Source organism: Festucalex cinctus, chromosome 11 (assembly GCF_051991245.1).
Source record: "Festucalex cinctus isolate MCC-2025b chromosome 11, RoL_Fcin_1.0, whole genome shotgun sequence".
In the NCBI taxonomy this organism is placed as follows: Eukaryota; Metazoa; Chordata; class Actinopteri; order Syngnathiformes; family Syngnathidae; genus Festucalex; species Festucalex cinctus.
The window spans coordinates 15,038,006-15,061,586 of NC_135421.1; the positions used below are offsets into that span (position 1 = coordinate 15,038,006).

Consider the following 23,581-nt stretch of genomic DNA (forward strand, 5'->3'; position numbering starts at 1 on the left):
GGTAATAATCAGGGTTTCTTCTTTTGATTTTGGACATGTTATAGTTATTTTTTTAAAATGTTTCTGTCCTTTTTTAAAATCAATTTTCTGCCTTTTTTTTTTTTTTTTTTTGCAATTCCAACAATTTTCTGCCTTTCCTCTTTTTGTGTTTGGACATTTTATTGGTTACTTTGTGTACATTTTCTTTTCTGCCTTTTTTTTTTAAATTATTCAATTATCTAACATTGTTTGTAATTTCATGGACATTTTATGGTAAGTTTTTACTTTTCCTCATTGGACATTTTATGATGATTTTTTAAAAATATTTTCTTTCTTGCCTTTATATCAATTTTCTGCATTTTTTTGTGGCAATTTTGTGTACATTCTGTGGTAATATTCGGGATTTCTTCTTTTGATTTTGGACATGTTATAGTTAGTACTTTTAAATGTTTCTGTTCCTTTTTTTTTGTAATCAATATTCTGACTTCTTTTTTTTTTCAATTCCAACAACATTTTACAGTAATTTTCTGCCTTCTTTTTGTTTTTGGACATGTTATGGTTACTTTCTGAACATTTTCTTGTCTGCCTTTTTTAAGTATTTAATGATTCCATTCTCTAACATTTTTTTTTTTTTGTAATTTCATTGACATTTTATGGTTATTTATTTTTTTTTAACATTTTCTTTCTTGCCTTTTCTTATATCAATTTTCTGATTTTTTTTGTGGCAATTTTGTGTACATTCTGTGGTATAATATTCGGGATTTCTTCTTTTGATTTTGGCCATGTTATAGTTAATTTTTAACTATTTTCTATCTTTCTTTTTTAAATAAATTTTCTGACTTTTTTTTTTTGAAATTCCGACATTTTACAGTAATTTTCTGCCTTCTTTTTGTTTTCTGACATTTTATGGTTACTTTGTGTGAATTTTCTTTTCTGCCTTTTTTTTAATTATTCAATTCTCTAACATTTTTTATGTAAATTCATGGACATTTTATGTTCACTTTTTTTTTGTTGTTGACATTTTTAGGTACGGTTCAAAACTTTTCCCATCTATCTTTTGTCTCTTTGTTAAAACTTAAAATTTGGGACTTATTTAAAAATATTCATCGTCATTATTCATCCACTTATCTCAATCATGAATTTATTTATAGAATATTTAATAAAAAAAAAAAAAAACTCAACCATCACACTCGTGGCACCTGTTGAGAAGAGAAAAATCTTCTTTTTTTTTTTTGCGGATCACATTCTCCTATTTCCTGTTGTGTCTGCAGGCTTTGCAACGGGAGCGCGGCATTGATCGCGGTGGGGGCCACGTCCAGGTCGGAGTTTGTCAAGCACCTGAAGAGGTACGGCGCCCCCAGCGGCCAGGTGAGCCCGTGACTTGTTGACCCGCTGGCTCTTCTTCCACTTAATGAGGCCGTCGAGCGAGCAGATTAGCCCGCTTCTGCGTGCTAACCCACTTTTACAAATAGACTAAAAGCTAAATGTAGCGCTTGGCTGCACTGTTTACTCACTGTTGACCCACTTCCTGCTTCCTGGCGCCGCAACAACAACAACACGGACGTAACCCCGTTAACCAAGTCAGAAAAAAAAAATCGGCGACCTCATTTCCAATTTGGATCTTCTTCTGAATGTCATCACCTTGTGGCGTTCCCCAAGGCTCCTCCATGGGCCCCTTGTTGATGGTTTGATGTTTGAAGATGACGCTCACTTCCTTGTGTCAATCACATTATGCACCTTTCAAAAAAGAAAGAAAAAATGGTGGCCCCAAAAAAGTTGTGCAGCATGGCCTTGAAATTGTTAAAAAATGGATCTTCTTAAAATATATCATAAAATATATGGCAAGTAAAATCTCTTGTTAAATGCTCGAGAAGGACTCAAAGCTTGCTGCGCCACTTTGTTGTTGTTGTATGTTGGTCTCTGCTGCCCTCTGCTGTTGCTACAAGTCATTACAGGTGAGAATATCAACCGTTAGTCGCTGCTGCTGCTGCTGCTGCTCATGAACTACTCAGAAAGTCATATCATAATATTTTTACATAATTCGGTTTTGTGTAGATCATCTGCAGTTTTTTTTTAATGAGTTTTGGTGTGTGCAGTTGGACTTCTCCTTCGTGGAGACACACGCCGTGACAGCGGTGAAGCTCCGCCCCCGCGAGCCGACCGCCTGTTCGGAGGACGAGAGCGAGGACGACGCCGCCGCCAAGGCCACGCCAATCATCCGATCGGACGCCGGCTTCCCCTGGAACGTCGACGGAGAACTTCTGGAGATCCCCGGTGAAGTGCTCATCAGGTTACAAGAATTTTCACTCAACTTGGAAATGGCCGCAAAGAAAAATATTATTTTTTATAAGTGAATGACAAATAGAGTCCAGATGTTTGTGGTGGGAGACGGTTGAGTCTTTTTAAAAAAAAAATTGTTATTTTTTTTATTTTATTTTATTTTATTTTTTTTATTATTATTTTTTTTTTTAATGTTAGTTGCTCAGCAACCAAATCCCGTTTTGATCCATCTCAGGGGCGGCCATCTTGCTACTTGCTGTCCACTGTAAATGACATCACAGTTGCTCAGCATCGGAAAACTGGGAAAACTTTTTTGGGAAAAGTTGAATAGTTTTTCCAAATGTTGCGTTCAGGGTCCACGGACAACTCATCAGCTTGTACGGCGAGGAAGTGGACGAGGCCGATTCGCCGGCGTCTTGCGGCTGCATCTGAGCGAGGACGTTGCCACGGCGACGCGACACTCACAAGTACTTCCTGTCGACATCCAACGTGAACTCCTTTTTTATTTTTTCTTCAAGTTGACACTTTTGTAATCACCCGACTCGATGATGGCAACTTGATTTTGCATTTAATTGAATTTAAGCAACATTTTTTTTTTTTTTATGTCAAATTGACCGTTTTTGATGGGTTGTATGATCCAATCAGTAGAAGTAGTTGTCGTTTGGTTGGAAATAGAAAATAGTTTTGCAACTTTATTCAAAACACGAGCAAGACTTTCCAGTGCAACAAGTTGACATCAACAAAATACATTTATGGCTTTTATCAAGACAATAATTTAAAAAAAAGTCTCAAGTGTAAAATGTGACTTGAACGCATCACAAACTTGTCACATGCTTAAATTAAAAAGAAAACAAAACAGCAATCAGCAGGTAGTCAAACAAATAGGAAGTCGAACCAAGAAACAAGCTTGGGAAATATGTCGACAGTGATTTCAACTTCTTATGTACTCTCCAGTGTGACAGCAAACTACAAGGAAGTTTAGAAGCAAGTTTTGGATGACAAGTTTTTGTGGAGCAGGAAGTTTTACACCCCAAGAAAGGAAATGTCTGACCAAAAAAAAAAAAAAAAAAAAGATAGCAGAGAGTGTTGAACCACTGATCTGAAATCTGAATATATGACTGGATAGCCAATACACACCTGTGCAAGCCGTTGAAGCGACAGCGCGGCCATGTCACTACTCCAACCTCACGAGCAGACTACTGTATAAACTATACACTATACATACAGATGAGACCTATAATTTAGGCAGTTAGTATAAGGCCGGAGGCGGGGTGGGGGGGGGTTGTGCCGGGGTAGTCACTATTTTTTAACAAGTGAAAAAATAAATAAATAAAATAAGTATGTGCTGCTTTGAAGAGCCCCTTTTTCTTTATCGCTCAGTTCTTTAGACCCCAATATTAGATTTGTCAGAAGCATCTTTTGTTCAATTACAGTTTTAAATTCTTTAATAAAAAAAAATAAATAAAAAAAAAGTTTCCTCCTGTAAACATCATTAAACATATCATTTACACATGTTTATTCTTCCTTTCAGAAGTTGAGTTCAGCCTTAGAGCGCCCTCCTGTGGTTGCTCGGTTCATTGTTTTTGTTGACCACTCCAATGTGGCAGCACAAGACGCCGACACGTTCGTTGTTATGCGGACTGTTGGATCCTATTTTTGTTGTTGTTGCTTTGCACGAAAATTGTCCGTAAGTACACACAATGTCAAGATAACAGCACTATACATTCATTTGAGTTAATTAAATTTAGGACAGTTATTCAAGACTGTTGAATCTGCACTTTAACTAGCTACTAGCATGAGTGTGTCGTATACAGTTAGCGAATACCAAATTGTTGTGATATTTTATTTCCTAATTTTACGACGACCTAAAAGAGGGTCATTATTCGCCCAAAAAAGACAACCAAGTCTGGTTGTTTGGAACGTCGTTAACTCGCTGGTAAAATTGAGAAGCTTCCGAGTGAGGACAGCATAATGTATTTAATGTCAAATGTCTCAAGTCCTCTTGTTTATGTTTTTAATACATTTAAAACAGCATAAATGAGTTTATACTAAGTACTGTTTCAAATGTTCTCCATTTTGGATAGTATAAAATGTATATGATCATATAGCGAGAAACGTTTCTTGGGAGGAGCAATATGGCGGCCTCGCAGCTTAAAAATTCTTGACCTATCAACTATCCAGTCATATATTCAGATCAGTGGTTGGAACTAAGAAGGACGTCTACCAGGAAGTCTTGTGCGCCAAGCAGGAAGTGTTGTAATCCAGACAGGAAGTGTAATAGGAAGTGTTGTGGGACAGTATAGCAGGACGTGCCGCAATGGAGGCAGAAAGTGTCACTCAGCAGGAAGTGTTGCACTCCAAACAGGAAGTGTCTCTTCGTCAAAGCCCAGGAAAGCTTTGTGATTGGTCCGTCTCTCTCTTTTTTTTCTTTTTTTTTCTTCCTCTTCACGTGGTCCCTGGAAGCTGACATTGGTGCTTTGCCGTCACGCTGGCCGGCCCAAATCGACCATCAACGCGTCCTGGATAGGACAAACTCTGTCCGTCCGTCCGTCCTCGGTTAGGACACGCTCTCCCTGTTGCTGCGTTTGGGGACGTAGTCCCAGCTGTCGCGCTTCAAGTCATCTTCCTCCTCCTCCTTCTTCTTCTGCAAGTCCCGATTGAAGAAACCCACCTGCGCCACGTCATCAGTTATTAGCACGATTCCAAAATCGATTGCGATTCAAAACAAAATTGAGACTTACCTTCCACAAGCACCAGATGAGCGCCGCAAGAATCATCAGGCCCGCGAGTAAACTGACCACGATGATGAACACCTTGATGGGCGTGGAAGGTTTTTGGCTGAAGTGCGCCTCCACCACCACCTGCGCACGGCATGGTGATTATACTTTTGGAATTTTTCATTTGACTTGTTTTGAGTATTATTGAGTTATTATTTATTTAGTTTCCATTAGTTTTCAGGGTGGTTCTGTTAGTTTTTATTAGTTTTAGTAATTTCATAAATGATTCGTTTTAATTTAGTTAGTTTTAGTATTAGTTTTAGTTTTTTTTTTAAATGTGTATTACTTGTGCACAATATTTAAAAAACAGCATAGCAGAGACGTCATCTGAAGGTGCTTATCTATTGGCTGCTGCTAGATGACGTCACTTCTGTGTGACACACTTTCAAACGTCCTTATTCCTGCAGTTAATATAAAAATAAATCGACTTCAAATCACATTTAAAATCATCCCCAAAGGCTCATGCATTCAATTAATATCCAAAGACAAAAACAAAGGATATTTTTGCTATAATTATTATTAGAGTTTTATATTATTATTTTTTGTATTTATTTTTTATTATATTGTTGTATTTACTTATTTTTTATTTTATTTATATTTTTTATTTTAGTTTTTTAGTTTCAGTTTTTGTTTTTTAAAAAAGCATTTTCCTCTATTTTATTTCGTTAACGAAATTGTTTTTTGAATTTTTATTTCATTTTAGGTATTTTTTTTCCATTTATTTTATATTATTTATTTACTGTTATTTTTTATTATATATATATTTTTTTATTTTATAGTTTTGTATTTTTTTTAATTATAGCTTGTTTTGTAAACAAAATGTAGTTTGTTAGTTGTTTTGTTTTTTTAAAAAAAAAAACATTCTCTATATTTTATTTCATTAACAAAATTGTTTTTTGACTTTTTATTTTATAATTTATTTATTTTATTTTTAGTTTATATTATTTATTTACTATCTTCTATTTTTTATTACATTATATTTTTATTTATTTTTATTATATTATATTATTTTTTTAATTATAGTTTGTTTTGTAAACATAAAATGGAGTTTCAGACTTCAGTTCGTTTTTTTTTTTTTTTTAAAGCATTTTAGTTTTTATCTCGTGAACGAATTTGTTTTTTGAATTTTAGTTTTAGTTTGTTCATTAGTTTTAGTTTACTAAAATAAGCATTCAGTACGCGCGCGTGATGATGTCTTGTCCACCGTCGTGGTCGTGTCATGGGTCGCCTACCTGCGCGACGGGTCGCTCCCGCTCCAGCACGGTGTGTTGGTCACTCGTGGGCGATGACATCACCGCCCTGCTTTCCAGCTTGACCACGCCGTGGCGACCCTGAAACAAAGGTGTGTGTTTTTGCCAGTGCACACACGTGTTTTGCAAAAACTGCACGTGTTCCGCTCGTGTTGTTTTGACGCATGTCTGACTTCCTCTTTGATGCGGTAAAGAGCGCGCGAAGACCTTAACCGTCGACAAGCCTTGAGAAGAAAGCTAACGCTAGCACGCTAACAAGCTGTGGGTTGAAAACTTACGGGCGCTTGCAGCAGGACGTCCGGGTTGAGTCGCACTTCCAGCTGAATGGTCGCGTCTCGACCGGCCTCCACCGTGCCCAGGGGACACAGCAGACGCTCGCACAGCTTGTCGCCACGCCCACAAAACTAAACAAAAAACACATCTTATTAGCCACACTAGCGGCTAATGTTGTCATTACATTGCAACTTGGTTGTATGAAGAAGGTGCGAGACAGGTGGAAGACAATCCAGCAGCAACTTCTGGACCTTAACATTAGGTACCAAAAATTAGCTTCCAGTGGTACTTTTTGATGCTAGCTTTCAACGCTAGCTTTCAAAGTTAGCTTCCAACATAAGATTTTGGCATTACTTATCAGCATTAGCTTCTAAAGCTAACTTCTGATGTTAGCTTTTAACACTAGTTGCCGATGTTAGCTTCCAACATTAGAGTTCAATGTTAGTTGCTGACTAAGTAGCTTGCAAAGTTAGTTTCTAATGTAACTTTCTGACTCTAGCCTCCAACGTTAGCTTCTGACGTTAGAATCCGTCGTTGGATTCCAATGTTACGAGTACATTCCAAAGTTAGGAACCAAAGTTAGCTGCCAGTATTCCTTTCCAGTATTCCTTTCCAGTATTCCTTTCCGTTAGCAACCAACATTAGGTTCTGACGTTAGCTTACAACATTAGCTCCCAAACTTAGCTTCCAACGTAAGCTTTTGGCATTAGGGGACACCCTGAACTGGTTGCCAGCCAATCGCAGGGCTCACATAGACGAACAACCATCCACGCTCACAAGCACACCTAGGGACAATTCGGAGCGCCCAATCAACCTGCCATGCATGTCTTTGGAATGTGGGAGGAGACCGGTGTACCCGGAGAAGACCCACGCGGGCACGGGGAGAACATGCAAACTCCACCCAGGAAGGCCGGAGCCTGGACTCGAACCGGAGTCTTCAGAACTGGGAGGCAGACGTGCTAACCACTCTTCCACCGTGCCGCCGATACCAAGGTTAGCTTCCAATATTCCTTTCCAATGCTAGCTTCCCACATTAGCTTTCGGCATTACTTCGCCTACTGTACATAACTCCGATTTTAGCTTCTGACGCTAGCTCCTGGCATCGGTCCAAAATCCATCCCTAATTATAGTTGTCCGTAACAGGCAAAAATGATGATATTTGGGATCCATCTTGTGGTGCTAATAAATAGGTGAAGGGACACAGGTGCAGAAGGTGTAAGCGTGTGCAATTTACCATGTTGCGTGTGGAGGTGGACGAGAAGAAGAAGATGATTTGTTTGACAAAAGACGCCCGTGGGACGTCGCAGTCGTCGATGACGGGAACGGTCGCGTCGCTGACCCAACAGGTGCCTTGTGACGACTGCAAACACGTGACGACAACATCATTTACACCTGCGCTAATGCTAATAACGAAGACCGAGGCTAGTTTGAACGTTCAGCTGATGTTAGCTGGCTGGCTAACGTGGCTACACATGCTAACTTTAGCTGTACCTGCCAGTCAACCACCTGCAGCAACCGGTGTGGATAGGGAACCAACAGCTTCGGGAACGTAATCTCCACCACCGTGTCCACCGACCTGCTCGGACCAGAATTCAACACCTACGCACGCACACACAGACATACATGAATGAATGAATCATTCATTGATGGAGGATGAAGAGTAAAGAAGGTTGGATGTCGAGATGACAGAATGTAGTGATGAATTCATGAAAGGACAGATGAGAGTACAGGATGGATGGATGAATGATGAATAGAGATGAAGAACAGGACGGTTGATTGGTTGTGGGATAAATGGTGAATGAATGACAGGAGGAACGAATGAAAGTGTGAGGAAAAATCTTGCCCTATAGGTGTAGTTAAAAGTTTAAAAAGTAAAGATGAATGGGTGAGAACATGAAGTGATGAAATGATGAAAGCTTTTTTGAAGGTTTGAGCACAAGTACGGATGAACGCATGATTATGGAAGGTTTGATGGCAGTCAAGAAGAACGAGTGAATTGATGAGAGGATCAGTGTCATCTTGTAGCCGTAGTTTAGACTTAAGAGTAAATAATTCATGTATTGATGAATGGATGAGTGCCACATTGATGAAGGTTTGAGAAGAAGGAAGGGTCAACGGGTGAACGAGTGGATGGATGAGAGGATGAATGAGGACCTTGTACGTGTAGTTGAAGGTTTGCCTGTAGCATTGGACGGGTGTCGCGTCTTCATCTCCAAACACAAACGACGTCGGAGACACAAAACTAGGAACAACAAATGAACACATGAATGACCAAAATTTCATTCAGTCATGTGTTTTTTTTGTTGTTGTTGTTTTTTCTCCTTGATTATGTACTTCTTTAATTGTTGCAACATGTATCCAGTATTGTGTAACATATTTAATATGATGAATGGATGAATGAATGAGCGGTCACCCGTGGATGCTGACGTCGACGCCGTACTTGAGAGGAAGCAACAAGGCGGCGGTATTGTCGTGGAGATACTCGGAACTTTCCAGGTTCTCACTGAGGACGCGGAACATCAGTTCTGCACACGTCATTTTAAAAAAAAATTCCCCACCTGCTGGCATTGGCGTGGATGATGAGGTCACCAGGTGTGGCGTTGCGATTCACGTCCAACAGGAAGCTGACGTTCACCTGCGACATCGTACATCAATTTGACTCATTGAGCCATTTTCAGCAGTAAAAAGTTCATATTTTGTCTATAATTAATGTGTTAACTTCATTATTTTTTCATGTACAATTAATAGCCTTCAAAAGTATTTTTTCTATTTTGTCTGTCGACTGATGATGACATCACCTGTGCTGAGGAAGTAGGCAACGACCAATCATGGCTCACCTGTTTTCTGGGTTTGGTCAGCAAACTGAGCCATGATTGATCGTGACCTACTTCCTCAGCACAGGTGATGTCATCATCATCAGTTGATAGCAACTGGAAAAATTAGTATTTAAAGGTATTAATTGCACATGAAAAATAATGAAGTTATCAAATTAATTCAGGACAAAATATTCACTTTTCACGACTGAAAATTGTTTAATGAGTCAAGTATCCCTTTAAGGGAAAACTAACAAAGTAACTAAACTAATATTCACACACACAAAAAAAAAAACGAAGAAAAAAAACCGTTTCTCAATTAAATACAGTAATAATGCTTTAAAAAAGTTGTTTGAGAATTGTAATTTACTTTGCTTTAATACACAATACTGCCTTTTTTTTATCTTGCACTTGACAAATACTCCATATACAGTATTAAAAAAAAGTAAAACAGAGCATTTTCAAACAAACTTGCTCAGCAAAACAAATTAAAACTGAATTTAAAAAAAATGAAAAACAAAGGAAAAATGACACAAACTATCCTCACCTTGTTGCAGAAAGAAATGCTGAAAAATACCATATTTAATGATCCACACATTTAATGAAGTCATTAAAAACTCACTTTGTCCCAAAAATGTATAAATACGTTCTATTTTAAATGTTTTAAGTGTCCCAAAGACGTAGTTATACGTTTTTCTTTTTATGCTAGAGTATATAGAAGGCTTTGATGCAGCCTCTCAACTGCAAAGAATGGTTGAAGAAATGGTAATTATTACAAAAAAACGGCCATCAGGTGGCAGCAGAGTATAAGAGATCAACCCGGGATATGTTGTAACAACCTCTTTTTCACCAGGAATGTGAATGTTTATGAAACTTAGCGATATACTAATGCTAATTGGTGCAAAACGGAAACAGAGAAATATACTTTTTTGCCTGATGAAAGGAGAGACTTTAGTCTTTCTTTTGGTAGGTTCCATGTTTCGATAGCAAAAGAACACAATATTCTGTGGACCTTGCAAAATCAGTCAAAATCTAGTAAAACAGCCGGGGAGTCAAGGGGCTTGTTTCCGGCAAAATGGCTGCCAGTCAATGAGTTAATGATGTTATTAAATGGCACGGGTGATGCATTCAAGGACATCATGTATTTGAAAGTTACGATGCATTCACTGTCGTGACGTATTTGAAAAGTTTACCACGGCGTGAGAAGGCAGGATAAGGCTGGAGAAGGCGCAGCTGACTTCAAGCGTCGTGCTGTTGACATCGTCCACGACGTCGCAACTCACCACCTTGTCCTCCTGCGCATCATCATCATCATCATCATCACAACAATGCCGTCGCCTGATTGGCGGGCGGCTTGAGGGGGGGCCGGCGCTCACATTGTCGACCACTTTGACGTAGTGAACGTGGCGTCGGAAACGCAGCGCCAGACGCGGCAGGAAGGCGTCGTCTCCACCCACCGCCACCGACGCGTTGAGCATCAAGCTCCGGCCGCTGCCCAGCGCAAAGTAGCCGCCATCCCTGCACACACGCACGTACCAAGCTCGCTCAGGTTTACGTTTAGTGGGGGGGTGGGGGGGGCATTTGTGGCGCGTCTGCTCCTTACTCGGGCAGGACCAGCGTGGCGCTCAGTCGCAGGTCCGTTGAACAGTTGGCCAGGGAACAGCGGCGAGCGAACAGCGTCTGACGCCACAAAACACATCAGCGATACGTTAGGGATGTAACGATAACGGCAATATCGCGATAAAACCGCCACAATATACCGTCGTCATGTCATGATATTAAAACAGCACCTCTGTTTAAAAAAGTTGGGTTAATTTCTATTTGTGCAGTTCTCCCTGCTGGCTACTTTTTTTTTTTTTAGTGCAGGTGAATTTGCATAAGGCATGTTTTGGCCCTTCTGTGTTTCAAATCCACGCTATTGGTCAGATAAAGGGGAACGTAATATGCTTGTGACAAGAGTCAATATTAGGGGTGGGAACCTCTGGCTACCCCATGATACAATACGATATGCGTACAAGGCTCGTGATAACAATTATCTCACGATATGAATATACCGTGATTATCCATATATTGCTCAGGTCATAAATCCACGATAAGCTCCGATAAAACTAATCATAAAATAATAATAATAATAATAATAATAATAATATAAATAAAATAAATATCAATGAATAAAAAATGAATTTAAAAAAAGTACAAATAAATATAAACATTATATATATATATATATATATATATATATATATATATATATATATATATATAATAAAAAAAAATAAGTTAATGAGTCTTCATTAACAATCGGGAGACAAAGGATCACAATTTATCGTGATATCGATATATTGTCACACTCCTCATCAAAATATAGATTTATATAATTTTTTATATATATTTTTTTTTTATATTTTTCATTGCTGTAATGTACAAAAGCATAATACTGTTTTTTTGTTTTTTATTATGAGCAAATTTTTTTTTTTTTTTTACAATGTTTATCTTTTTTTGTATCGCCAACCTCCCCACAATATCGTGGTAATTATCGTATCGTGACCCTCATACCGTAATAATATCGTATCGTGATGGTTGGATAGCGTTACATCCCTACCTGGTTGCTGACGGTATTGCGGCTCCCCGCCGCCCTCTGTAGGACAGGCCTGAGCGTAGCGAAGCGTTTGCTGGCGTGTTTGGGAGCGTTCGTCTCGCGAAGACCATAGGAAAGTTCGAAATGGACTGGCGTGAAAACGTCCCGCACGTCCTTCTGCAAACGAACAAACACCAGCCAGTGTAAAAATTTTTTTTTTAAAAACAGACACAAACAGAACAGCCACGCATGCACATGGAAAAAAAACAACACACACAGACATATCATACACTAGCATCATGCTAACAAGAGTCAGCATAGTGTAGCGGCGTTGACCTTCTGGTACGCGACGTGATTGGTGCAGCTGAGCTGGCCGGGGCGCACCCTCGCACGAGCCCTCGTACTATTGGACGAGCCGTTGCCATGGAAATAGAAACGGTGTGGGAAGGACGGTTGGTGGAGGAGGTCGGAGGTCAGGTTGTACTGAAGATCTGTTGGGGAAAAGCGTTAGCTTAGCATCACTGGATGGATGCTAAACGGTGATAATAAAGGTGGTTAGCATCTTATGCTAAGCTAACTCAGCTAGCTCATGCTCATCTGTTTCATGTTACAACTAGTTGTTAAATGTACATTTTGATTAGCATGAAGGCTAGGCCTGCTTAGCCTATTCATGCTTAAAGCTAACTAAGCTAATCTATGCTAATTTTGTTTTCGCACTTTCTACATGATGTTTGAAATTGGCAGAAGTGTTTGCTAGTAAAACGTAGCTTAGCTTAGCTCATCAGCCTGCTTATGCTAAGCTAACCTAGCTTAGCCTTTGCTAAACGAACAAACCGATGGCTCCTCTGTAGTGTCTGGAAGTGACTCGGAAGCAGACGCTGACACTGATGCTGGCTGCCCGCCGCTGGATGTTCTCGGGCAGGACGAGGGTGGCCGCCACCTGCAGGACAGGACGAGACCTGCGGCACGCGCCAAATGAAATCACACTTCCCGTCTACCCGTTTTGCTTTTTTTTTTTTTTTTTTTTTTTTATTTACCTGAGAACAACGGCGGCGTCCGAGAGGAATGCGCCCACGGCGACGTCTGGAAAACACACGTTCCAAAAATGTTAACACACAGCGACAACAAAATGGCGGCCCGGCAGCGCGGTGTTACCTTGGTAACCGTTGTCGTCAACATCCACGCCTGAGCTCAGCGATTGGCCGAACATACGGAGGTCACGTCCCAGCACCGCCCCGCTGATCCTCTATGAACGTGATGATGTCATCGTGGATGGTGCCACCTCATCTGTGCTTAAGCTAACCAGCTAAGCTAAGTGTGAGCGGGTAAGCTAGCACACGCTCTTGGAAATAGTTCTTGTCTCAGATTGGCCAATATGGCCTGTAGGGGTGTGGTTTAGCGAATGGAGCAACATAGACATGTGTGAGTATTTTTATTTGAGTGTGTACCTGTGATGGTGTTTGCGAGATGCCGTGTTTCCTGCTGTTGTAGATGTACACGGCCCCTTTAAGATCGTCCTCCTGGGGGGCACCCACTGCCACCTCTACACACACGCAAAACAAGCATCAGTTGGTCGCAGCGCAACCTAGCTATGATCTCATCTCAAGGTTATCTTTATCATGCCAGTTACCTGGGTAACCGTCATCATCCAAGTCTCCCAAGTCCACGATGCTCTCCCCAAATCGGGCGGCGTGGGCCTTGCCCCCGCTCAGCTGAAACTCCGCCTCCACTAACTTAGCCTGCGTTAGCATGACGTCATCAGCAGCGTGGTGGCCACACGATAATGTGTTGAGTGACAAAAACGTGCCGGCTCACCTGTCCTTGGTTAAGGAAGACGTGAACACGCCCCTCCTCCCTGCTCGCACCCGTTGCCATGGGCGCGCCCACCAAGAGGTCCGACAGTTTGTCGCCGTTCAGGTCCACCGCGCGCACGCTAGCGCCAAAGTATGAGCCCAGCTATAAACACACACACACACACACACACACACACACACACACACACACACACACACACACACAATAACACAATTAGCATCAGTTGATATTTAGTAGGCTTATTTAATACGATTTGTTAGCTTTAGCATTAGCATCAGTTGCTAATCACACCTACTAACATTCGTGCTCCACAGTTGAGCAGCCAGTGATATTGATCTTGTACTGTAACTCCTGACTTGTACTTAGTTAGCATTAGCACTACTAGCTGTCATAGCATGTTTAGAATGAAGTCCTCAAATGGCATCACCTCTGTTCCAGACACGTGAGCTAGCACACGTAGCATGTTGCCGTCCATTGAGAAGATAAACACCTGGGAGTAAAAACAAATATACATTACTATTATATTTATTGTTTGATTGTTTTATAATAATAATTGTATTACTTTTCCCCTCTGGTTGTACTGTGGGGCACCTCCCACCACCTCCAAGCTAGCAGCATCCAGGAAGTGGCCTGCGTCCACTGAGTAGCCTGAAACATACAAAATTGGCTTTTTATCCAACTCATAATAATCATGAAACTTGCAGGGCCTGAGGCTAAAAAATATATTTGAGCTCATTGGTAGCATCCTTGGCAAATTATTAAACTAACTACTAGCATTCTTAAACTAATTACTAGAACCCAAAGACTAAAGGTAAACATACTTAAGGTAATGGCTAACATTTGTAAGCTAATTACTAGCATTCTTAGGCTAATTACTATTATCCTTAAGCTAATCACGGCATCTTTAAAGGACTTACTAGCAACTTTAAGCTAATTACTAGCATCCTTAAGCTAATTACTAGCATCCTTAAGCTATTCACTAGCATGCTTTAGATAAATACTATACATATTTAAGCCAATTAATTTAGAGAGTGGCCATTAGCACTGATGTCAAATAGAGGCGTGTGATCAAAGAAATAATGCTTGTTTTGTCACCAGTTGCGTTAGCGTTAGCTAACAAAATAGTCATTTAAAGTTTGTTCCCAGGTAGACCTAAGGCTTCAGAGTTAGCGCCCTTCCCCCTCAAACGCTAACAAGCGCTAATGTTTAACTTGATGTCAACAGCAGTGACGTCCTTGAACGTGTTTGTTAGCATCTGTTAGCACACCGCTAAAGCTCTGGCTGTGTACTCGGCAAACTCATGTGACACGTCAGGGCCAGTTCACGTGGCCTAAGATTAGCCACATTGCTGGAGGCCCGTTCCATCGCCACAAGGACGCCTTTTGATCGGAACCGCCGCCATCTTGGAAAAGCCGCACCGTGCCTGTTGGTGCAATATTTCAAAAACAGCATGGGAGCGATGTGGTAAAACGGGCTCCAGCGGTTCACGCTCACCCAAGTAGCTTCCGAAGCCCACCGAGCCGCTGTCGTCCAGGTAGACGGACATGACGCTGCTGGACGTGTTGAAGACCAGCACAGAACCCGTCCAGTACGACGTCCCCGGAGCGCCCATGATGATCAGGTCCTGATGCCACATCAGACAAAAACAATAAATAAATCACAAGGAAGGCATTGACTTCAACTGTGGAAACTCATTGGCTGCTCATGGGCCCTTTTCGAGTATTTGGACTGACTTCCAAGATTGGCGCAATGTTGTGTGCCCTGTCACGTACGATAGAAGCAAGAAAACTTACAAAAAAAGTAGACAAGAAATAAGAAAAGTTTGTTTCTGTTGTGTCCAAATCAGCAGTACCACATGGCTTGGCGACAACAAAAACATGTTTCTGACTAAAAAGCTTTGTGAAAACAAAACAAAACTGCAAATGGGCATCTGATGTCAAAATAATCTTTTTTTAATTTATTTTTTTAATTATTTTTACAGACGTACGACTAAGAAAAATGCAGTGTGAGTGATGCTGACTCACCGCCCAAAGTAAGTAAATGGCACGCTACGTTTAATTGTCTGAGTAGTTTTATGCCATGCACTTTTTTTTATTTTGCAGTATTTTTGTTTGTCAAGAAGACATGCTACATTTATGCCAAAACAGTTACTTCAGTACATTTTGGGCAACACTTGTACTTATCGGAGTATTTTTAATGCAACATACTTTTGACGTTACTTGTGTAATTTTGTGATGACAAAGTAATTTTACTGCTTCACATTTACTTGAGTAGTTTTTGTGGCTACTTGTCAGATTGTTTTAATTTTGCATACTTTTTCTTGTACTTAAGTATTTTGCTAAGAAGAAACAGGACTTTCATTTCTTTCACACAGACATTCCATTCTGATCGCTACTTTTTATTTGTACTTCTTTACACTTTTATTTTTTTCTTTATGAGGAAGACTTATCACTGCAGCTGCTTTCATTTTTGTTTTATTCTGATGATTAGCATATTATTGTTTTAGGTCAATTAATCCAATCAATATCTGAAATGTATATATTTGTCAGCTTCAGTTACTCTGCACTTGAGTAGTTTTTCACCAAGTACTTGTACTCGGATCCCTATTGGCATCCGAGTACATTTGACGTTTGACAGTTGAGTTGCATGTTGTTGTTGTTGCAAGCTAGCCGTTGTGTTGTTGTCACCTGAACGAGTTGGTTGGACATCCCGGCCTGACAGGATCCGTACTCCTCGCCAAACTTCCTCTGGTGGTCTGCAACGTACACACACGCACGTCAAAAGCTTCCTCGCTGACGTCTGCTGCCAAAGACCATCATTTCACGCAAACAAAGAAAACGGCGGAGCCTGCGCTTTTTTTTTTCTTTTTCAATTCATCTGTTCCGAAAACCAAAGCCTACAAAATGGAAAGATGAGAAATCGTGTCAAGTAAACTCCCGCAAATATATAAAGATTGTCTCCAATACAGACAATACTGGCACTTATTTGACAGTTCTGGACTCCATCAATTAAAAAAAAAAAAAAAAAAAAAAAAAAGTCTACTCAGTAGCCGCTTGAGGCCTTTTTTTGTGTCGGATTTTGTCACACACACCTTTCAGTGGCATGATCAACATGTCGGTGATAGAACGATCATGTGTGGTCTATCGCTTTGTAGTGATGTAACGAATCGATGACGGCAATATCATGGTATCGCGATATTAAAACTGCCACGATATATCGTCGTCGTCATGTCACAATATTAAAAAGCAGCACATCTGTTCAAAAAGTCGGCTTGATTTTTTGTGCAGTTCTAGCACCCTCTGGTGGCAAGTTTTTTAGTGCAGTTTAATTTTCACAAGGCATCTTTTGGCCCTCCTGTGTTTCAAATCTGCGCTAATGGTCAGATGAAGGAGTAATATGCTTGTGAGTCAATATGTGTAGGAACTCAGTGTGTGCTTGCATTAGCAAGTACATTTTTATCATACTTTTCATTGCTGTCATGTACAAAAAGCACAATATTGTGTGGGTTTTTTCTTTAGTATGAACTCAATTTTTTTTTACAATATTGTGATCTTTTTTGTATCGCCAACCTCCCCACAATATCGTGATAACTATCGTATTGTGACTTTTATATTGTGATTATATCGTATTGCAATGTTGCTTCATCTTGTTTTCTCGCCAGATTTGAAGGAAGCAAAACAAAAGCCCACCTACTAGTGAGACGAGCTCCACTAACAGCCGTAAAAAAAAAACAAAGTTAATGCTTGCATATTTCAACTCATGGCTAGCATTGTTAGGCTAATTACGAGAATCCTCAAACTATAGCATTCTTAAGACAATTACTAGCATTTGACGCTAAAAACAAGGCTAATGACTAGCATCCTTTAAGCCACACTAATTACTAGCATCCTGAAGCTACAAACAAACACACTTGAGCTAATTATTAGCATCCTTTAGCAATTACTAGAATTCATAAAGTAATTATGAGCATTTCTAGGCTAATTACTAGCATTCTTAAGACAATTACTAGTATTCTAAAACTAATTACTCGCTTAACTTTCCATACTTCCTGTCATATTTCGGTAAAAGGCGTGAATAGACGACAGTGCCAATTTTGATCAAGAGCTTGTTAGCACTGGCAAGCATAACATCCTGTCAATAGTCAGGCCTTCAAAATAAAAGCATTAAAGTTGAATGACACTTTGTTTGGCCTGTCGTGACTTATTTAACAGTCACCGCCTGTTTATTGGTAACCAAGACGACATGTGCACAAAAGAAATGTGGCGAAGACTTTATGGAACGGCCTGCTTTTATTTTGAAGGTCTTACAGGATGTGACACAGACGTTGCTGTCTATTCAACACATTTTTTTACACAACTTCTCTACTTTCATACAGATGTCCCTTCACTCAGTGTGTGTGCGTACCTCTGTAGCAGGGTATGATGGCCTGCGCGTGCGCGAGGTTGTCGTCATAGCGATAGCAAACCCCGTGGGGCAGTTTGTTGTTCTGCCCGTCGTTCCTTGAGTAGAACACGTTCTTCCAGCGGTGGGCGCACGCCTGCACGCAAACAATTGCATCACGCACACGCAAGAAAAAGTTTGAGGAAAAAAAAAATACACATTTTTTTTTAATCGACAAAAAAAAATAAAATGCATAAATGGAATTAAAACAAACATAAAAATGACAAAAAAACCCCAAAAATAAACAAATAAAGAAAATTAAATATAAGCACAAATAAACGACAAAAATACAATATAAAATAAAATGAGATTTAAAAAATAATCAACCCATAAAAGGAAAATTAATAAAAACACAAGGAAAAAAAGAGCATAACACAATTGCATCACACACACGAAAAAAAATGAAATGAATTAAAACAAACATAAATATAAAGACAAACAAAAATAAATATAAGAATAAATAAATGACAAAAATACAAGAAATATAAAATAAAATGTGATTTAAATAAATCAACCAATAAAAGGAAAACAATAAAAACACAAGAAAAATATAACAGCATAACACAGTTGCATCACACACACACGAAAAAGTTAGAAAAATAAATACATATATTTTTTAATTGGCAAAAATTGCATAATTGGAATTAAAACAAACATTAAAAATTACTAAAAACAAAATTAAACAAATAAAGAAAATGAAACAAGAAAAAAAATAAATGACAAATACAAGAAATATGAAATAAAATTAGATGTAATAAATAAAAATATAATAGAAAAATCTAAATCAATAAATAAAAGGAAAAAATAAAAACACAAGAAAAGTAAAATTACATTTAGATAAATATCTACATACAGTACATCATGAAATAAATAAATTAAAATCAATACGCATGCACTAATGCCACGTGTTTGTTTGCGTGAATCTGGTGACTGACACATTGAGTGCGTTTGTTGTGTGTTGTTTGCGTTTCTTTGACCTTCCCAGCCACGTGACCATTGAAACAAATTGTACAGTCTTGCATGACATTTGTTTCCAATCGGGCTCGCCAACGTGGCGCTCGCAAAGGATCACATGAGTTGCCCGCCAGCCAGACTGTTCTAAAAATAGCTCACATTGTGATTTTCTAGGAATGTCGTAGAAGTCATAATGTACCAACCAGGACGTGTCCTCCTGCCGCTCCGCTGTGCTTGCCGGCTTGTCGCGACAGGCTGACGCCCAGCCACTGGTGGGCGCTCTCTCCCTGGCACGTCTTCCCGCAATGCGACACGTCTGCACAAACAAACAAACACGAGGATGTTTTGTGCATGCCGGGACTCTAGATGGCAACGTTGGACAATTTGACATTTGTACTTCAATCGTTTTTTTTTGTCATTGAAAAAGAAAAAGATGAATTACCGGCGGGCATCAGCTGGCACTTTTGCTCTTCAGTTGTGACGGCGCAACGGTAAACGCCGCCCGCAGACACCCAGGAAGAAGAAGAGTTGTCCAATGGAGCTCCCACCACCAACCTAACACACGCACGTGTGAGGCTAACGGGCAGACATGTTGGCATACGAATTAGCCCCGCCCACCCACCAGCTGTGCTTCCCGTGGCGGTGAAGCAGCACCGAGTATCCGAACATGGACGCGGGAGCGCCGGCGAAGCGCACCGCCTGATCCACATCCAACGTGTACCCTGAGACCGGGACCCGGATCGGGACCGGGACCAGGACCAGGAGCGCCAGGAACAGGACGGGCCCGGTCGTCATCTCGCAAACGACAGCTGGCTTCCAACTCGGAGACGTTAGCCAGCTTTCCTGCTGCTGACTCAAATCTGATTCCAAAGTCAACATGGAGGAAGAATTGATACAAAAAGTGCTTTGACGCCAAGAGGGCAGGAGAAGGTCAAAGGTTACTTATAATACAATGTGTCCCAAATGGGTTACAAAATATGTGACAAAGAAAAAAACATTCCACAATTCATCCAAATGAAGTGAAAAGAACTTCATGGACTCCACACAAGCACCCCGCAATCTTTTACAAATACTCCCATAGTACTTGCATAAAAAACATCTTTTGATGTGCTCCCTAAGGTTGCTCATCAAGTATATTCATCGGGGATGTAACGATATCTAAACATCATGATATGACATTAGCACGTTGCAATAATTAGTGCAACATTGTGGGGAGGCTGGTGATACAAAAAAGGTCACAGTATTGTAGAAAAAAAAAAAAAAGACAATATTGTGCTTTTGTACATTTTTTGTTTTGTACAACCTACAATCACTAATAATATTAATATTGAGGCATTTACTTGCTAAAGCAAGCACACATTGAGTTCCTCCACATATTGACTCGGTTTATATACATAGAAAGGCCAAAACATGCCTTGTGAAAATTAAATTGCACTAAAAAACTAGCCACCAGAGGGTGCTACAACTGCACAAATCGAAATCAACCCAACTTTTTTTTTTTTTTTTTTTGGATGTGCTCTTTTTAATATCGTGACATGGCGACAACGATATATTGTGGCACTTTTAATATTGCAATATCACGATATTGCCGATATCGTTACATCCCTACTTCATCCATACTGTAAATCTTCTTAAGATTGCATTACTACTTCCATGAATACTCATTAAATCCAAAGTTACATTAAAATACTCCAATAGTATATTAAATGTATCAATTCATTGATAAATGTACAGTCTCTACATACTACAAATACTACACACTACTCATAATAAATAAGACTCTAAAATAAACTTAAAAATACTCTCAATGTGCGATAAAACTTTAAAATGTACTAAAATGCTTCATATCAATACATCTCTTGAATTACTTTCTACCTAAAGTTGCCAAAATACGACCTCCTGAAATATGATTGAAAGTTGAGTCAATAATACTCCACAATTTACTGAAGTACTCAATTACTTGCACAAATACTTCATTCTTGAATCAAATGTGAGTCAAAAGTACGTGGCGCTACTTTTTCTTGAATTGGATTTTTTTTTTAATGACGTCATTTGTCAGCCATGCTTTATTATTGTCAACATTTCATTCAAATTAGAGGCACAAATCGATTTTTTTTCCAAGCTGACGAGGTGTCATGTTATCGGAAAAAAAAAAAATCCTTTGGTCGCCCATGTGCCTTCAAATGGGATGATTAGAAATTGAAAATACACATTTGTGTTAAAACAAAAAAAAAAGTTGAACCGAAAAGTTCATGACCAATATTGATATGAAAAAACATAATTTAATTTTGTGACTTTAGTATTATATTAAAAATAGTAAATTGTGGTTGGGAGCTTTCAGAATGTGATTTTAAATAAAAATAACAAAATAAAGACTTTAAGCGGACCAACCCAAGTCATTTTTTTTTAATTTTTTTTTAATGTTCCATGCGCGTTAGTTGCATCAAATGTGTCACGTGACGAAACAACGTCCCCTCGGGTGGCTCACGTGTGACTAAAAATAGACTTTTTTGTTGTTGTTGTTGTTGTTGAAACAAACAACAAGAAAACTTTCGTCCAACTTGAGATCATCTTGACATAACGTGCGCGTGTTCGTGTGCGTGTACGCGTTCGTTACCTCTCGGTTGTCGTGAAGTCCCGTCCCGGTATCTTTTTTTTGTTCCTCTCGCTTTCTTCTCCACAAAAGTTGGACTCAAAGTTCTACTGGTCTCAACGACCACACCAGATAGTCAGTCAGTGTGTGTGTGTGCGTGTGTGTGTGTGCGAGCGCGCGCGTTGAAGAGAAACGCGCGGGGAGCCTCCCTCCTTTCATCTGCGCGTGCGCGTGCCCCACAACGGTGTTTCCTCTCCTCCTTCTCCTCCCCGTTGCGCGTGCATGCGCGTGTGCGAGGGGTGTTCCCAACCTCTTCACACGACCGTGTCAAAGTAATCTGATTACAAACGTCGCAAATTCTGCAGTCCACACGTCACTCAAAAGTCGCTACATAGAAACACAAAAAAAAATTGCTGAGATAACCAGTAAATAAATCACTAGTTTGAAAAATATCCGAAGGAAACATCAACATCAAAACGTGTTGAACTGCTCCATACAGTCTCATCAATAAATACTGTCTAAAGTTACTCATATTTAAAGGATGATTCAGCAAATTTACACAGAAACTAGCACTCGAAAAAAAAAGAAATCGTAAGAAAAATTTTTTACGGCGCCAGAAAAATACTGTCAAATCACTGAAAATTACCATATATATATATTTTTTTTTTTATTATTTTTTATTTTTTATTTTTTTTTTACAATATTTTTCCAGATGTCCTTTCAAAATAAATACAATAAATGCTACCCTCTATAGGACATGACAGATATTATTGTAATTGTCAATTCACAAAGAACTGATGGTAAAATTACAATTTTTTTTTACTGTTAATTTCCCAATAAATTGAAATCTTTTTCTATAGGGTTTTAAAGTTGAATTTTACATTTGATTCCATTATACATTTGTGAAATTACAATACATTTGTGAACATATTTTAACAATTCAATATATGTATATCCAATGGATTTTTTTGTAAAAAGACCAGAAATATTGTATGTTTTTACAGTTACAGTGATTTCATGTTATTTTATATTTGACATTTTAAATCTGTTTTATTTTTGTAAATTAAATGTTATTTTTAAAACAGAAAAAAACCCTGTAAAATCAAAGTCAAATTCTGTTATATAAGTATGTTATCTAAATACTCCTGAATGTAAGTAAAATACTTTGTACTTCAATTGAAATGTGTACTCCCTAAATTTGCATAAATATTCTTCAATCTAGTGAGTAATGTGACATAATAACACTCAGAAAATGGACTGAAATGTTCTGTAAAGTTACATACAGCCGAAACTTGTACTGATATGCTTAAAAATACTCAAATACACTGCACAAAACTGATTAAAAAATACTCTTAAATGTACTCTCTAAAAGTGACATCAATACTCCTAAATGCTGTCCAAAGTTAAGTACTGTAAGTCCGTCCATGTCCGTTGAATTCCTACTGAAAATGTTCATAAATACTCTAAAAATACTGCAATACTCTTGAAGTTACGTTAAAAGTGGCAAATGTGCTGTTCAACTGTCAACTTGGGACCGAAATACTACAAATGATCAGGATCGTGATCAGGCTTGTTGACGAGCTAACCATTTGATTCAGGTGTGCCAGTGTAGGGAGACATCAACAACAAGCTGCATAGCGGCTCCGGAGGACCGGACTTGGACACCCCTGCTGGCTGTAGATCAACAAAAAAACATACGACACTCGAATTGATCACACTTTTATTGCTTCATTGAATTCAAAGGCATGTCGAGTGGACGTCAGGTCCCGGGTCCAATTTGTTGCCAGCATGGACTTGATGAGCATGGAAGTGATGAGATTGGAAACAAA

The 23,581-nt window shown here is 39.2% G+C and overlaps 2 protein-coding genes and 1 long non-coding RNA gene across 6 annotated transcripts in view; 2 read left to right on the forward strand and 1 right to left on the reverse strand.

Annotated features, from left to right (window-relative positions):
- The window catches only part of cerkl (CERK like autophagy regulator), a 26,778-nt gene extending 21,291 nt beyond the window's left edge, over positions 1–5,487 (forward strand). The window contains exons 12-15 of one of the 3 annotated variants that reach the window (XM_077536575.1): positions 1,251–1,347; positions 2,076–2,269; positions 2,613–2,726; positions 4,723–5,487. In XM_077536575.1, the coding sequence (XP_077392701.1) occupies positions 1,251–1,347; positions 2,076–2,269; positions 2,613–2,691 (370 nt within the window). In that variant the 3' untranslated portion in view covers positions 2,692–2,726; positions 4,723–5,487. Of the gene's footprint in view, positions 1–1,250; positions 1,348–2,075; positions 2,270–2,612 lie in introns of those variants that run through there. The other 2 variants (XM_077536574.1, XM_077536576.1) reach the window with 2 other exon arrangements.
- Positions 2,937–22,310, reverse strand: itga4 (integrin alpha 4). Its single transcript, XM_077536573.1, has 29 exons — positions 21,777–22,310; positions 19,782–20,019; positions 19,602–19,714; positions 19,363–19,475; positions 18,170–18,302; positions 16,453–16,520; positions 15,260–15,389; positions 14,328–14,413; positions 14,193–14,255; positions 13,766–13,906; positions 13,581–13,689; positions 13,399–13,493; positions 13,106–13,196; positions 12,988–13,033; positions 12,785–12,909; positions 12,287–12,441; positions 11,975–12,127; positions 10,976–11,052; positions 10,749–10,890; positions 10,566–10,667; positions 9,118–9,194; positions 8,973–9,062; positions 8,714–8,801; positions 8,051–8,158; positions 7,794–7,919; positions 6,565–6,690; positions 6,269–6,367; positions 5,001–5,120; positions 2,937–4,930 (listed from the first exon to the last, which is right to left on the reverse strand). The coding sequence occupies exons 2-29, from the start codon at positions 19,952–19,954 to the stop codon at positions 4,817–4,819; spliced, it is 3,063 nt and encodes a 1,020-aa protein (XP_077392699.1). The 5' UTR covers positions 19,955–20,019; positions 21,777–22,310; the 3' UTR covers positions 2,937–4,816.
- LOC144030356 (uncharacterized) lies at positions 12,354–16,733 on the forward strand. 2 transcript variants are annotated; one of them, XR_013287237.1, is made up of 4 exons: positions 12,354–12,501; positions 12,802–13,275; positions 15,747–15,797; positions 16,431–16,733. It is a non-coding gene; the product is annotated as an uncharacterized LOC144030356 (long non-coding RNA). The 2 variants fall into 2 exon arrangements; XR_013287238.1 differs by having other exon boundaries at positions 16,487–16,733.
- Positions 22,311–23,581: the final 1,271 nt, after the last annotated feature.